This window comes from Malaya genurostris, chromosome 2, assembly GCF_030247185.1.
Source record: "Malaya genurostris strain Urasoe2022 chromosome 2, Malgen_1.1, whole genome shotgun sequence".
In the NCBI taxonomy this organism is placed as follows: Eukaryota; Metazoa; Arthropoda; class Insecta; order Diptera; family Culicidae; genus Malaya; species Malaya genurostris.
In genome coordinates, this window is record NC_080571.1 from 25275396 (window position 1) to 25290601 (window position 15206).

Consider the following 15206-nt stretch of genomic DNA (forward strand, 5'->3'; position numbering starts at 1 on the left):
TGTAATTGAATCGATGAGTTGAGGTTTTCTCTTTTTTTGTTGGGCTATAAACTCTTACCGGAAACGAATCGCCTCTTAACCAGTGACAGTCTGTAACCCGTCCCAACCAGTTCGAATTCGATTCCGGACAGCGTGGTTCCTTCACAGTTAAATTGAGTGGAAATGATGGCCGGATTCGAGGGTCCCGATCCGACTTCCAACCGGGCCCGCAGAGTATCTACACCCCCGTTGTCCGAGTGCTGCGAGATGTCGGTGAAATTCCACACGAGCCGGTTGGATTCACCTTGCCTGGTGTTTGAAAAATGACCAAATTAAATTACCGAACACAGACGCGTCATCAAAACTTACCAAGCGGAATGTGGTTTCGATTGTACGTTTTTCACGCTTCCGTCCACCGGAACCGATATCGACACGTTCAGCAGTGGCGAAGCAAGGGCCATCGCATGGCTATTGTACTTGTAGTCGATCTTAATGTCGGTGTGCTTCGGTTCGCACTTCCAGTAGGAAACCAGCTGGAATGGGCAGGATGAGGCCCCCGGTTTTGCTTTGATCTGATATTTCAGAATATCCACGTTGAAGTACGGTGCAGTTGGATTCTGTTCCGACTGTCGCCGCAGGATGGACGTTAATACTGGCATGTTGAACTCTAGCGTCGTACTGAACGCGGTCGATTGCAGTTTGTCGATCGTGATCAGCTGCTTGTTGGGCATAAAGTTGTCCAGATGCTGCAGGTTTTTAACACGGAAAGCAAGCTTCGCCGGGTTCGGGTTGTTGGCTAACACGTTCACTATACCGGCCGGGAAGGATAGCATCATATCGCCGGACATTTTAACTTGACAGCGGGTTTCATCAGAGCCTCTGCAAAAAAAGAAGTAGTACAATAAATCAACCTTTCGAACGAGTGTGTTGTTTTTCTTTCTCACCGGAAGTAAGCATGGATGATCTCGTGGAATGCAACAGCCAGAGGTATTGTGTCGGACATACCAATCGTCAGCGGGGAGGGTCCTCGCGACGATCCGATTCCCACGCTTGGACTGCGGAACTCCAGACTACCGACGCTGTCGGCGCGGGCAATCTGTGACGCGGGACTTATCCTTCCACGAACTGCAAAAGAATAAAACAAAACTAGAACCATCAGGCCATCGACTACCGAAAGTACGATACTAACCAGCAGCTTCCGACCGTCGGGAAGGTGGCCTCGGTATCGCTATACTACTCCCGCCGGCGGATGTTGGTGTAGGAATCTGACGTTGTGACAATTTTGATAGATTTGCCGAAGCGGGTGCCGAAGAGCTTATGTCTCCGACTTCGGAAAATATGTCCCCTAAATCCGCGTAGCGATTGCTGGAAGAAAGTTCGCATCTAAGCATTGATAGAACCGCAGGTGTAAAACGTGCACTTACTTGGAAGCAGTGGACATCGATAACGTCGGGCTCTGGAGTGGTGCGTACGGATGTACCGCCGTCGGAGTGGAAGCATTCGATGCATTTGGACTAGTTAGATGTGTGTGGTTGTTCAACAGACCAGCCGATTGGCTACCGCTTCCGAGCTGCTGGTGGCCTTGGTTCGCCGGATGCGACGAAGAAGCTACTGACGACGAGTGGTAGTGGTGCTGGTGGGTAAAGATAGCAGTATGATTAAGTGCCGACAGGTCGGTACCAGGTTTGTCGCCTATCTGCTGCGACACGGACTGAGACCGCTTCATGCGCAACATCATGCGGTCGTGCGTTTCGGAACTGCGTCTGCCCTGTATCATTGTGAGTATAGGTGTGCATGTGTGTTTTTCGTTATTTTCAAAACAATCAGATGGACGGTCGTTATGGTGATGACATTCAACGAGCGATTGGCGGTTGACAAGACGGGCATACACAAATGAGATGAGCACATGGAATGTTAACAGAGTACCGGCGATGAGAAACGGAAAGAACGGCAGTTGTTAGTGAATGGAGAAATTAACGTTCAGTTACTCGGGATCACACACAAATCAAAACCCAATATAAGCTACTAGATGGTGCAATTCATGTTCTACGTTTGCCACAACAAACAAAAACATAACCTAAACTGTTGATTTACTTCAGAGTCGTTCTCTAATCTAATGTTGTTTTCGTTTTTAAATTGCACTACACCGGTGTAGGTAAGGTTGCACTGAAACCGTTCGTTTTTGCCAATTGCACTACACCAGTGCTACACTTTTTCTGCACCGATACCACTGGTGTAGCACTCATCAAATGTTTGGCGTAGCTCTGTGCAATGGAATCGTTTATGGTAGTCAATGGTTACTGTTTATGTTTTCGTCATTTTTGTTCGTTTATTCATGCCATGGTGTAGCACTGCACCAGTGTAGTGCAAATTAAAAACGAAAACGCCATAAAACATTGGTTGCTGAGTTTTACAAATATCGTCAAATCAAAATTAGGGCGTTTTAGTTTAAGGTCAAACCGACGACACGACCTGCCACTCGTCTATCAAAACTGTATCGTAAATTTAACTACCCCTCAGTAACTGGAAATGTCAAATCGAAAACGCTAGTGAATTTTTTTAAACTGGCAGCACAAGTTGATATATTTATTGATTTTGAATAACAGTCACCATAACCTTGGTTACTGCATATCGAAGGCAAGATGAATGTAAACAAAATAAATTTCAGATCGGTTATTATATTACGGAACATTTTAATGGATTTACCTGACTCGAGCGGAATGTAAAAATTGAGGAGTATGAGTTATGTCTTTTATAAAGCCAAGTTCAAAATTCAGGTCTTGACTTGGAACCGTTGTGTGAGAAGGAAGACATGGAAATGACCGACAACGAGCTGAGCGAAGCTAGTGCTCTGCGGTCCCTGCATAACGTACGGTAAAATGATTTCTTCGTGGAATTCCACTAGTAATCCTCGAATAGTGGCCAACAAAGTGAAATACTGTTTCCACTGCTGCGCAATCAACCGACACAAAACAATTTTGACACCGGCATATTACACCGAATCCTACTGCCCAGAAAAGCTAGCAGTTGAAGTGTACGGATGAATCGCTGGAAGCAGATCATTGTCTTCGTTCGTTGGTTTCATCCATAGTTTCGATTAAATTCCGAAAATCGAGTCCATTTAAATGCATTTCTGCTTAATTTGGAAAAAGTTTAATACTAATAGAACTATTCCACCGCTTTCAAAACATGTTTATTTGTTTTGGGGTTCCTTGGTAACTAGTCCATAGCAACTTTAACAGTGTTGCTCGAGAAGATTATTTTTATCATTTACAAGGGGTCGCTAGATTTGTGGTAACTGGCGGTGAATCGTTAGCGAACAGTTTTAATGCTGATTTTTCTTCGGAGTGCCTGGTCGTGTCGTCGGTCAAACCTAACCCAGTCCTCATTTTCACTGCTGCCAACACGATCTCGAGCCAGTGTCGAATCTAGTTTCAACACCGTTGAATTGAAACTCGAGTCAGTTTTGAAGCTTCTTCTTATATCGAGTTCTTTTTTTTGCCTTTCGCATATAGAAAGGCCGACGACACGACCAGGCACTCTGAAGAAAAATCGGAATAAATAGTGTTCATGAGCGATTTACCGTCAGTTACCACAAATATAGTGACCCCTTGATAATGATAAAAATAATCTTCTAGAGCAACACTGTTTAAGTTGCCACACGGAACCGCAAATCAACCTAATTTTAAGTACATTCCACCCAATTTGGGGGTTTCGTTCAATAAACTAATTTTAGGTAAAGTGGCTCTAGGTAGTTTTCGTAAGACACGTGGATGCTTTCAAAATACGCTTGGTCCGAAGAACACAATTTGGCTACTTTTGTACGAAACATTCCAATCAGTGATCCTCTCCAGAACGTGCTCCAGGAAAGTTTAGAGTTTCAGGACACTGTAAGAAGTTTGAAAGTAACCTTTTAGATTGTATTAAACATTTTTATTTACTCCGAATTACAGAATTATCCTGCACCAGAACCAGGTTCAACAATTGATCATGGTTGACTGGAACAAATTTTAAATTTGGAAGATACATTCAGCTATCAAGTAAATGTTACAAAGTTCTTTTTGGATTTGCGCCGACCGGAACTGGGTGCACAATAACCAAATCTGGCTCTAGATGTAGTGCTGAAACAGGCAGGCTACAAAGAAGCTCTACCTGTACTGAAGTCATCAAACTCAGCCATGATGCCGACCATTCCCCTCAGGGATATGCACTCGAATTTCCGAAACATACTCCCAGTTCTTGATATAGTGTCAACAAACCCAGAAGTTCGTGCTAGCCTGCACGAAGCGAAAATGAGACGTCATTGTTGGATTGTATCGGACATTCTTGACATTTGACTACTTCAACAGGTTCCAGCCGATTTACGGGAGACCGTAGTTACTATCAATGTCCATGTTCATCAAACTTTACGCCCGATTTGCAAAGGCCTTAAAACCACTGGGAGTAGAAGTGAAGGAGTAACTCGAATGTTCAAAATGGCATATTGTTTCACAACATGTACGTTGATTGACAACGAAGGTTGAACGAATTAGAACCAATTCAGATGTTGTAGATATACAAAGATTTGACAAACAATTGAAATCATTTTACTTGAGAGAGTCATTAAAAAAGAACAAATATGAATTGTGTGAATAAGTGTATTCATATCTGAAAGTCACGTACGACTTTGAAATGGATTGAAAATAAAGTTCAAATATTTAAGTATCTTTGAACGGCTGTAAACGAATTCCTTGCTCCTTGTGAAATAGTACTGATATACCGGTTTGTCTCAGCTTTATCATTTATATTTCAATACTGAATTTTGATGATTTAACTGATAAAAAGTTTCGCACAGACGAATTTAACGACTGCAAACTTCGCTACATTTTTAAAACTTAATTACCCAATACAAAAGATTTTGGTTACATGCGGCTGGCCTTATATGCAATTGCCTTAACGACAGCCTCTATCTGATTGAACCAATCGATCCTCTACTCTGACACGTGATGATGCTGGAGAACTTACATCTTTCCGTGGAACAAGGATCTTCCAATCGAGGTTGTTTGTTATGTTTATATTCATCAAGTCTTCTACGTGCTGTAACCAAGGTTATGGTAACTGTTATTCAAAATGAATAATTTATCAACTTGTGTTGCCAGTTTCAATAGTTTTTCAGACGATTTCGTTTTGACATTACCAGTTACTGAGGGGTACTTAAATTTTCGATACAGTTTCGATAGACGAGTGGTCGTGTCGTCGGAAAGGCTATGCAACGACTTTACAACCGAGGCCCGGAGTCAATAAGTGATTTGGCAAAAAAAAGCAGGAACGAGTGTCGGAATGATTCAGTGTATCAAGAGGCGAAATCAACTGAAGACCTACAAGAAGCAGAAAATCTCGAAACAAAGTGTAGAACAGAAGAAGCGAACAGCAACAAGTGCCCGGAAATTGTATTCGCGTCTTTTGCAATGTCCGGATGCATGCGTTTTGATGGACGATGAGACTTATGTAAAGGAGGACTCAAAAACTCTTCCAGGCCCACAATACATTACTGTCGTCGTTGGGGAAGACGTGAGCGATGCGGACAGGTCGATTCAAATGGAAAAATTCAGTCGAAAGGCACTGGTATGGCAAGCAATATGTTCCTGTGGTTTGAAATCAACAATTTTTTACACTACCGGAACTATAAATACAGAAATCTATCGATTTAAGTGTCTCCAGAAGAGATTGCTGCCTTTATATAAGAAGCATAGTACACCTCTACTGTTTTGGCCGGATTTAGCATCGACTCACTATGGCATAACCACTCTCAATTGGCTTGCGAAAAAGGGTATAAAATTCTTTGAGAAAAATATCAATCCACCAAATTGCCCTCAGCTTTGACCCATCGAACGTTACTGGGCAATCGTGAAGAGGGTCTTCAAGAAGACTGGTAAAGCAGGAGCTCAAAAAAATTTGAGCTCAAGCGTCCAAAAAATGCGAAAACACATAATTTCATCATAATTTGAAAGAAAAATAGCTTGGATAGCTTATTTTCGATACACTCCTTAGTGAAGAAAATCTCCAGAAACGGAACTCACTTCGATTTCTCAGCAACGGTTAAGCCGATTTTCACGACTCATGATTCAAATTAAGCTCTCATTGTCTTGAAATCTACTGTGCAATTTCATTCTGATCCGACTTCCGGTTCCGAAGTTATATGGCGATGAGTGTCAAAACATTCAAATCGTTATTCAAAATGACGATGCAAAACTAGTACGCGACGGTACGTGCGGCTTTGCTCTATTCATAGCGTGATTTGTTCAATTTCGTATGGCGTGTAGGGTTGCCATATTAGGATTTATATTTTTCAGTGGTCAACAGGATTAAGATAAGACTCACTCAATTTTCTCAGAGATGATTTGATCGATTTCCACAGACAAGCTCAAATAAAAGTTCCTATAGTCTCATAGGTTGCTGTTTAATTTCTTCCGAATCCGACTTCCGGTTCCAGAACTATAAGATAAAGTGTGTTTAATCATTTAGTGCGACGTAAAATTCTTATTAACTTGACATAACTGTTTACAAATTGAAAAGATTATGTTAGTTTATACCCAAAGAAAGTTTCTTATTTTATTCATGATTGAAAAACGAATTTCTCCACGGAATCTTCTAGTATTATTTTTAAAAATATAATTAATATGAAAAAGGCATCATTACACCACTACGTGGATTAAAAAAGGTTTTTTTTTCATTTAATCGTATATTTTATTAAGGCACTTAGGCTGTTAACCATTTCGCGGTTAATTTTAACTTTTGGTTAAAATCTGACACTCGAGTGGTTATTTTGATGTTGTCAATAATAACCCTGCTCGAAAGCATTATTTTTGACAGATCGATGGTTATTTTACGACACTGAAAAAAATCGAACAAAGAAAATTCTAATATCAATTCTTTAGCTTAAATTATTTCCAGTGCAAAATAAACCCAAATAACTTGCCAACCGTCAAATTTTGAAATGGGCCGCAGTTTTAGTTAAATTTAACTACTCGACACAAATAACCACTCAAGTGTCAGATTTTAACCAAAAGTTAAAATTAACCGCGAAATGGTTCACAGCCTTAGTATTCATCTCAGCTTCAGTAGTCATCTCATATACGATTAGTTAGAGTGAGAACTGCTGTCTCTGTTCGACAGATGGACTCTAAGGGTAAGATGGAAATAGGTGCATTCGCTTCGAGTTTCCGCGTCGGAAACAAATCGATTTTGTGCAATTGGTGGAATCAGAAGGTCTTATACTACGGTGTCTTCTCAAATCAGGGGAAACTGTAAATTCTAATCGTTGCCGACAGCAAATGTTCAAATTGAGCCAAGCATGCCTAAAAAAACAATCAAAATGCTACAACAGATATTAGAAAGTAATTTTGCTGCACAGTAACACAGTCGGAGTAGGTCCCTCTTTAAAAGAACAATCACTTGACGCATCGACCTGGCCCAGTAGACTTCTGTTTCGCGAATTCTTCGATCACGTTAAAGCGATTCTTAACTGGCTAAGAATAACACTACGATCCAACAGTCCCGATGGTATGAGTCCCACAAACAGGTAAGCCAGCATCCGGCGGTTTTGTTTCAACCAAGAATTGATCCACTGATTTCCTGTTCCATGTTGTAAAAGGCCACTAAAACGGTCGAGTCCACATCGAATCCCATACATAGAAGTAGGGGAGAGAAATGCCAAATCCGAGCGCGCCAAAATAGCAGCACTGCGCACCCATACAATTGACATGATAAGTTGAATGTGATGCCGTGCGATGGCGTTGCTGAACTGAAGATTGATTTCGCTCCAAGCTGACATGGTCTGATAAAGCACGGGATTCGTTCTTGGGCTGCGTTCAAATATGCCAGCTATTGGCACAAACTTGCGCTCAGATAACAGTATTTTTACCAGATTTGAATCTGAAAATGTAAAATGCCTACTGCATTTTTCCAAGTATCACTGCAGGATTCTGGTCAGAGCTCTGACTGGATATTGCCAACCCAACCATCACATGGCTACTATTCAGCATGTTGAGTATTATTTTTGTGATTTGTAACTGTCCCGCATTGACGCAACAACGTACCCGTATTTTTGGTTCTCCATACATGTTTGAATCTGTGTATGGTGAGCTAAAATTGAAGGATGTTCTATCGTTTCTCTCCCAATATGGCAAAGAGCAAAAGACAGAGGAGTTCATCATTCTTCCTGGAATGAATGAATCCCTTTTGCCGAAAGTCATTTCGCCGAAAGGGTCATTTCGCCGAAAGACGTTTCACCGAATGCCATTTCGCCGAAAGAGTCATTTCGCTGAAAGGGTAAATTCGCCGAATTCGTCATTATTCTTAATATCGTAATTGTAATTGATAAAAAAAAGACAAATGAAAAATGATTATGTCAACTTCCGTTTTGTTGACCTACAATCGTGCTTCTGATATGATTCAGAGACTTGAATAATTTTTGTAGGTTTATTCATGATGCTCAGGACGGAATTCCCAAAATAACTTGTTGACTGTATTAGTGTACCTATCAGACAATTGTTTGCGGAATTTCCCGATAACTGAGTGCAGATGGAAAAATATCTAATGCGGCTTCGCCACATCGTTTTGTTCGTATGCTATCCGACTTCGCGACCGCTCGTTCGGACCTAACTGAAGCAAAGAAACCCAGCTTTGAGTAGACCGGGTAAACGAGGCGGTTACATGTTTATATGCAAGAGGCCGCCGCTTCCGACAGCTGGTCGACGGCCAACTCAGCTGCGGCACATGGGGAGATATAAAAACAAAAAGATATTTTTGACCCTAAAAAAATTACCCTTTCGGCGAAATGACCCATTCGACGAAACGACTTTCGGCGAAATTACTCGCTCCCGATGCAAACTATGCTAATCTTTAAAAAGTTCAATAACATGAGAGTGGAATATAGGGCAACCATTTTAAACAGAGTGGTCCATCGACCCTTAATGTTAAGCGAAAATTTCTTACAGTTTTGTTCTAACTTCACAAACGAATACACAAAGCACACACACGCACACAAACTCAAATAAGCTCTAGTGAGAAAATCATAATCACAACGGTGGCCATTACATTACAGGCAGTTACCTCGACGCTACGACACAGCACACAGCAGCCAGCGTACTTACCGTCGAAAGTGCCCCGATGGGCGACAGGGACAGATTCTCTACGGTCGCCCGTAGTTCGTCCACGCTGGCCGATATCGGTGCCGCTCCATTGTTCAGCGGCTTGATTTCCACGTGTATCTTGCGATCACCCCGTTCGTCCTCGCTATCACTATCGGAACTGGAGTAGAAGTTGTCTGAAACGGTCGAGCAAAGCCGAGTGAGGAAACTAATTTAAACTTAAAACAAGTCCACCACTTACTACTTTTCTCCGTAATAGTGCCACTGTCCCACGTGCCATCCCGTGGCTGTATGCTGTAACCGTCCTCGTCTACCTCGGGTGTGGCCGTCGGTGCGACGTTGCCCGTACTGACCGCAGACGTCGTCTGTAAATTGCTAGCGACGTCCGTCGCCTTCACCATTTCGTCTTTTTCCTCGCTGCAGAAAATGGAATGAAATGAATTTTATTAAACATGCACCACCTTGTGGCTAACCAAAAGCGGATAACTTACGCGTCAGAGATTTTCTCATCTTTGGCACTGGCATTTTCGACCGAATCCTTTTTCTTCTTGGTCTTCTTCGATTTGGCCTTCTCCCGGCGACTCCGCAGGAATCCGGAAACTGTTGGACGTTTTCGTCGGATTAAAGGGAAGGAGAATGAAAAACAAAACAAAAACAAAAATTAGTTAAGTTGATTAGTGCCGACGGAGCAGATCGGAATCGGTTGTGTTCCTCCTTTCGGGTTTGGAACGGGAGGAACATTTTGTGTCCAACTGATACCCGGTGATGAATCTAACTGAAGAGGTGAAAAATTATAGAATTAAATCCTCAAGCGGTTAATAACCAATTAGTGGAACCAAAATCAATCATAAGTTAATAAAAAGGAGAGAGAAGAAAAAAAAACCATCACAATTCAGAGCAACTTACTTAGTGAGATGAAATCATACGGGGTGGTGTTTTGTGGTGGTGGTGGTGGGTCCAAAGATATCATACAAATGCCAACCAAATGAAACAGAAAACGGAAGAAAAGCGCACGTCGCATTGCTAGCAGCAGGATATGAGAGAGGCTGAGAGGTTTTTTTTATTAAACCCGATTTGACGAAGTTGCCAATTTCCGGAAGTGATGTTATTGATTTAAGGATAAGTTTTAAGGTGTCCATGAGTTCTCTAATACAGTCCCATCTCCTGGCAGCTAGCAACAAGCATTAACATTGTGTCTCTCCAGTTACGAAAGAAGCGCCAAACTACCTACCTACTGAACCGTACCCAGATTTGGATCGAGTTTTCTAAAAAGAATCACTACAACACAAACCACATCGCACAACTTACCATGGCAATGAAGAGGGTTTTCATTTCTACGCTACAAAGAAGCCTACTTGTCTGAATGCTAAACAACTAGCAAAGAAAAGTGTATTAAATTAAATAAAGTGTTGAAAGTTTTCATATTGTTGGGATTGGTGAAATCAGTTATTAGTTTTATGTAATTTACTTTAGCAAGAAATATGTTGAACAACCGCCAGCAGAAATTATCGAACGTAATTGTGACAGAAACTTTTATTCTGTTATTCCTTAAAATACGTTAGCCAAAGTTCTAATACACAAAAAAATTCTTGCAATTGAAATATCAACATTATTAACTTCCCGTTAATTTTCAACGCCTTCTGTGTGATAAATCTGTGATTGTGACTTTTAAAGGAAAGGGAAGAAATGTCAAACTTTAATTATCAATTATAATACTGATCAAAGCTTTTCAAGTATCACTGCTTGCTGAGTCACGTAAGTACTCGACGTAGTCTGAAAAAAAGCTCTGCTCTTACCAAGACCTATTGACGATGGGAAAGAGTGAGTCTCATCAGACGTGTTAGGGAGGTTCAAAAAACAAATTTCAGGAACAAACGATAATATTTGGCAACAAGCTTCTAAGAATTCCTTTCAAATAAAAATTTTTATTGCCGTTTAGTAGTTCCGATTATTCAGAGGTGTGATGAAAGCAGTTCGTTTATCCGTAGTTATCTGTGTTAATTTCTACGAAATCTAGATAATTTTAGACAAGGACAAGATTGCTTTTTAATATCAGCAGTTCAGATTGAACTGACGGTGCACTTAGCTGTTCAGTATGAATAAGTAAATGTTCTCACAGCGTTGCGTTTCAACGCAATCGTTTAAATTGTACCACATGAAATAGAGTGAACTGTATAGCAGTTCATAAGGCCAAATGCACCAGTAGTTCAATATGAACTGCTAATGCACTGATAAGTTGAAGACGAAATGTGAATTAAAAACGAAAAAAAAAAGATTACGGGCATCCTTGTATCAAACGATCAGTAGTGACCAAAGCCTCTGAATGTAAGAACAATTTTGACGTGAATTCGTCTTACTTTACTATAGGGCGCCGCACAGTGGTCCAAAACTGGAAAAAGACGGTCAAAAGTCTGTACTGACTTTCACTGATTTTTAAGTGCTAACGTGTCTTCGAAGAAGTTTTACACGATTATATTACGCTTCTTTTGAAAGTGGCACCTTAATTTTTGTTAAGAGAGAAGTACCAATTTCGAAAAAAAAAATATTTTTCAAAAAAAAATTTTTTCTATCTCATTTTGAAAAAAAAAAAACATTTGAAGTATTTTTGCTGAAGATATAAATAATGTAAAAAAAATGTTTTTTGAGATATATTCACTTTATTTTAAAAACAGTTTTTTTGGTTTGATCTACGTAGAATCTACCTCTATTACCTAAGTATCTACTACAAAGTGCGCATAAATAAGCATAAACAAGCTCATGCTTGCACGCGCAGCTTAAGCAAATTGTTGTGATTATTATTTTGTTTACTTTTTGACAATTAACAATATTAGAAAAAATCTAAGTGGAACTAGATGCAATTTTTTAGGCCTTTTCAAAGATAGTTTTAAATATTGAAAATCCGAAAAATTACCAAAAGTTCAACACATATTAAAAAATGGTAAAATGTTTTCCAAACAAAATATGAAAAAGTATTGTAAAAGTATAAACCTTTACGAAGAGATTTCATTTTTAGACGTGTGAATAAATTGAGTTATCGCGAAGAAACACGTTTTTTAGGACGATATGTTGATCGTGTGATGCTCACTTAGAGATGTGCGAAGGTTTGTTTTGAGCGCTGTTTTTCGCGCCGTTTTTCTTACTCCGTTTTTCTTTCATAAGCATGATCGAAATCGTTGATGCACAAAGAACAATGCTATGCGAACTAACTTGTCTGCGAATTATTATTATGTCATATTTGAGAATATCTGCAAAAGTGGCATCCCTGAATGTACCTTAGCCTACTTAATGAGAGGTAAGATTTCTTATTGACAATGGCTTATTCAATCTGTTAAAGAAGGATAGATACACACTTGGAAGAACGAACAAAAGCTCATGCACACATCTCTTCTCATTTATAACTCGCTCTTCAAGAACCGAAGATCCGTTCTGCTCGTAGCTTGTTTTCACCTTACCAGCAGGGATGCCAGGTCTTTTTTTCAAAAATCTGTGACCATCCAAAAACTCTCACTATTTCCTACCGCTCTGCAATTTTTGGTGCTAAACTGTGATCAATTTTAAAAATCTATGATCGATTTCAGAATCTGTGTAAATCTATTTTTAGAAATCTGTGAGAATCTGTGCCATTTTTGAAATCCGTGCAAAAGGTTGAAAATCTGTGAAACACAGATTAATCTGTGAACCTGGCATCCCTGCTTACCAGTGCAGTGAACTGGTGAGCTGCGGTTCTTTTAAAAAGAGCTGTGAGCTATCAGCTCACTTTAAAAATTCGATTCGCTGGAATAGTTCAGGAGCGAATTGCACATCTCTACGCTCACTGCAAAAGTGAGTTACAGAAATAGCAGACGCGTGACACCCTCCGTTTCTTAATCATGCATGGTTTCAGCACGGCCATAGTGAAAATGAGTCACACGAATAGTACTCAGGGTATTCTTATTACAAAATAAATTTGATTAGGAATATAATTTCCTAAAAGTATTGTAATAGTTTGCTGCATTAAGTTGCATATTTCGCTTCAGTGCAAGGTTTCCTAAGTAAAAATAGGTAAAATGATGTATAACTTTTCCAGAAAAGAATAAACCTATGCATTACCTTCTGCAAAATTATAGGATTTCATATTTTCTACCATTATTCCTTGAAACAAGTTATGATTAAAAAACTAGTTTTAAGGGGATTGTCATAATTCAATAACTAAAACTAACTTTGAAAAGGCCTGAAAAAAAAGTTTCAACGAGTTCCACTTAGATTTTTTTTTACTATTCTTTACGTTTCGTCTTCGACTCGTCAGTGCACCCAAAATAATAAAAATAATGTAAGTTTCCCAAACGTCGACAAACACTGAAAAAAACTTTTCACGCTGACTTGCCTTTTCCGCAGTCGAATGACGGTTTTGAGGTAGTCTCAGGTTGCGCTCTCATTCGCTCGTAAAGCCTCATTTGGATTCAGGACCTAATTTCAAACTTTGAACCTAATTCTAGGTTTAGAATTTAATATCAGAATTAAGTTCCAGAACACAGGGTCAAAAGTTAAAACTAAGACTCTGGAACTGAGTCCTAATTCTAGATTCTAGAGGAGCTAAATTTTTGGAACCGATTTCTTGACTAAATTTTGGAACTGAATTTAGTGCCTTAATTTGAGCTCAGAATTCGAAGACCAAATTCTCATTGAAAACTCAGTATTATAAAACCAAATCCAAGATATAAATTCTTGATCTGGATTCTGGAACAAAATTTTAGATCGGAACTCCGAACCAGAATTTTGAAACTGACTTCTGAACCTGAATTGAATTCCTGAGTTTAGTTACAGAATTTACTACCTGTATTCAATTTCATAATTTAGTTTCTAAATTCAGTTTCTAAGTTCATTTCCAGAATTCAGATTAATGCTACACTGGAATTTAATTCGAAATTTGGGTTCTGAAACTGAATCCAGTGCCTTAATTCATATTTGGAACTCAAATTTAGTATTCAGTTCTAGAAATAAATTCGTAACCTGGATTCTGAAAATGAGAACTGAATTGTTTAATGTGGATTCCGAACCTGAATCGGCAACTGAATTCGGAGTAAATCTTAGGTTCCGAATATAGTTCTTTAATTCAGTTCCAGTAATACTTTGCATTGCAGTTCTGAAAGCAAAGCAGTAAAAGTGGCGAAATTCACACAATCAATCAAATACGAACGCTTATTGACATTCGGAAGTTTTGTTCGTATTAAAGTTCTCCAGTTATGACTCTGCCATTACCCGCCCGTCTTTTTTTATTTTTTTACACTCTACAGTCTATTAATACCAACGGCAAAAGATTCTTTGATTCAGTGTCGAACAAGCTCTTGAAAGATTCGGTTGTTTGATCGTACACTTCAAAATACCTTACACGATACATTTCTTTTAGAGTTTGAAATCTAGTGTAATTTACACTGCTGTTTGTTTCGTAACATTTGGGAACTTTTCGTCGTGGTGGATTTCCAACACCTTAACCACATCAGTATTTCTTTGCCGGATTATCTCAAATTTTGAGTCTCCAGTCGCATTCAAATTGATCAAAACAGATTTCTCCCGTATTTCGGGTGGATAAAAAGAACGATCATCTGTTGTGTTTTGATTTCCGAGCGGTGGTTCAGGACAAAATATATGAAACACGTCAAATGCACGAACTCGAGCACACTTCGGGAGCGTGTTTGGTTATGCTAATGCGGAATCGGTCGATGGATAAATCCGGATGAAACCTGGATCCGCTATTACACTCCAGAGATCAGGATGAGTGCCCGGCAATGATCCAAAGCAGTCTAGGAATCGTCCAATTAGTCGGAAAAGTCAGGGCGTTTGTTTTCTGCTATTGTTATGGCATACTTTTCGTGGACTACCCCGAAAAAGGTAAAACCATCAACAGCGAGAATTATTGCGCTCTATTGGAGCGATTGGATGTCAACATAGCGGCGAACTATGGCTGAAAAGAGCTCCTTATTCGTTCGATTTGGTTCTTTCGGATTATTTTTTTTTTCTCAGGCTTCAAAAATCGACGCATCAATCAATAGTTTAGCTCGCGCTAGAAGTTCAGGATTTGCATTCTCGAACGATATATTATTTAATGTGTCTGTAGAA

At 39.6% G+C, this 15206-nt stretch overlaps 1 protein-coding gene across 13 annotated transcripts in view; it reads right to left on the reverse strand.

The window, feature by feature from the left end:
- LOC131432263 (F-BAR domain only protein 2) overlaps nt 1-15206 on the reverse strand; it is a 100554-nt gene that overhangs the window by 1196 nt on the left and 84152 nt on the right. For all 13 annotated transcript variants that reach the window (XM_058598422.1, XM_058598421.1, XM_058598419.1 and 10 more), the window contains 8 exons: nt 9602-9710; nt 9352-9527; nt 9114-9286; nt 1404-1612; nt 1169-1344; nt 924-1104; nt 349-858; nt 59-288 (listed from right to left, as the gene is read on the reverse strand). In XM_058598422.1, coding sequence (XP_058454405.1) covers nt 59-288; nt 349-858; nt 924-1104; nt 1169-1344; nt 1404-1612; nt 9114-9286; nt 9352-9527; nt 9602-9710 — 1764 coding nt within the window. The remainder of the gene's footprint in view (nt 1-58; nt 289-348; nt 859-923; nt 1105-1168; nt 1345-1403; nt 1613-9113; nt 9287-9351; nt 9528-9601; nt 9711-15206) is intronic.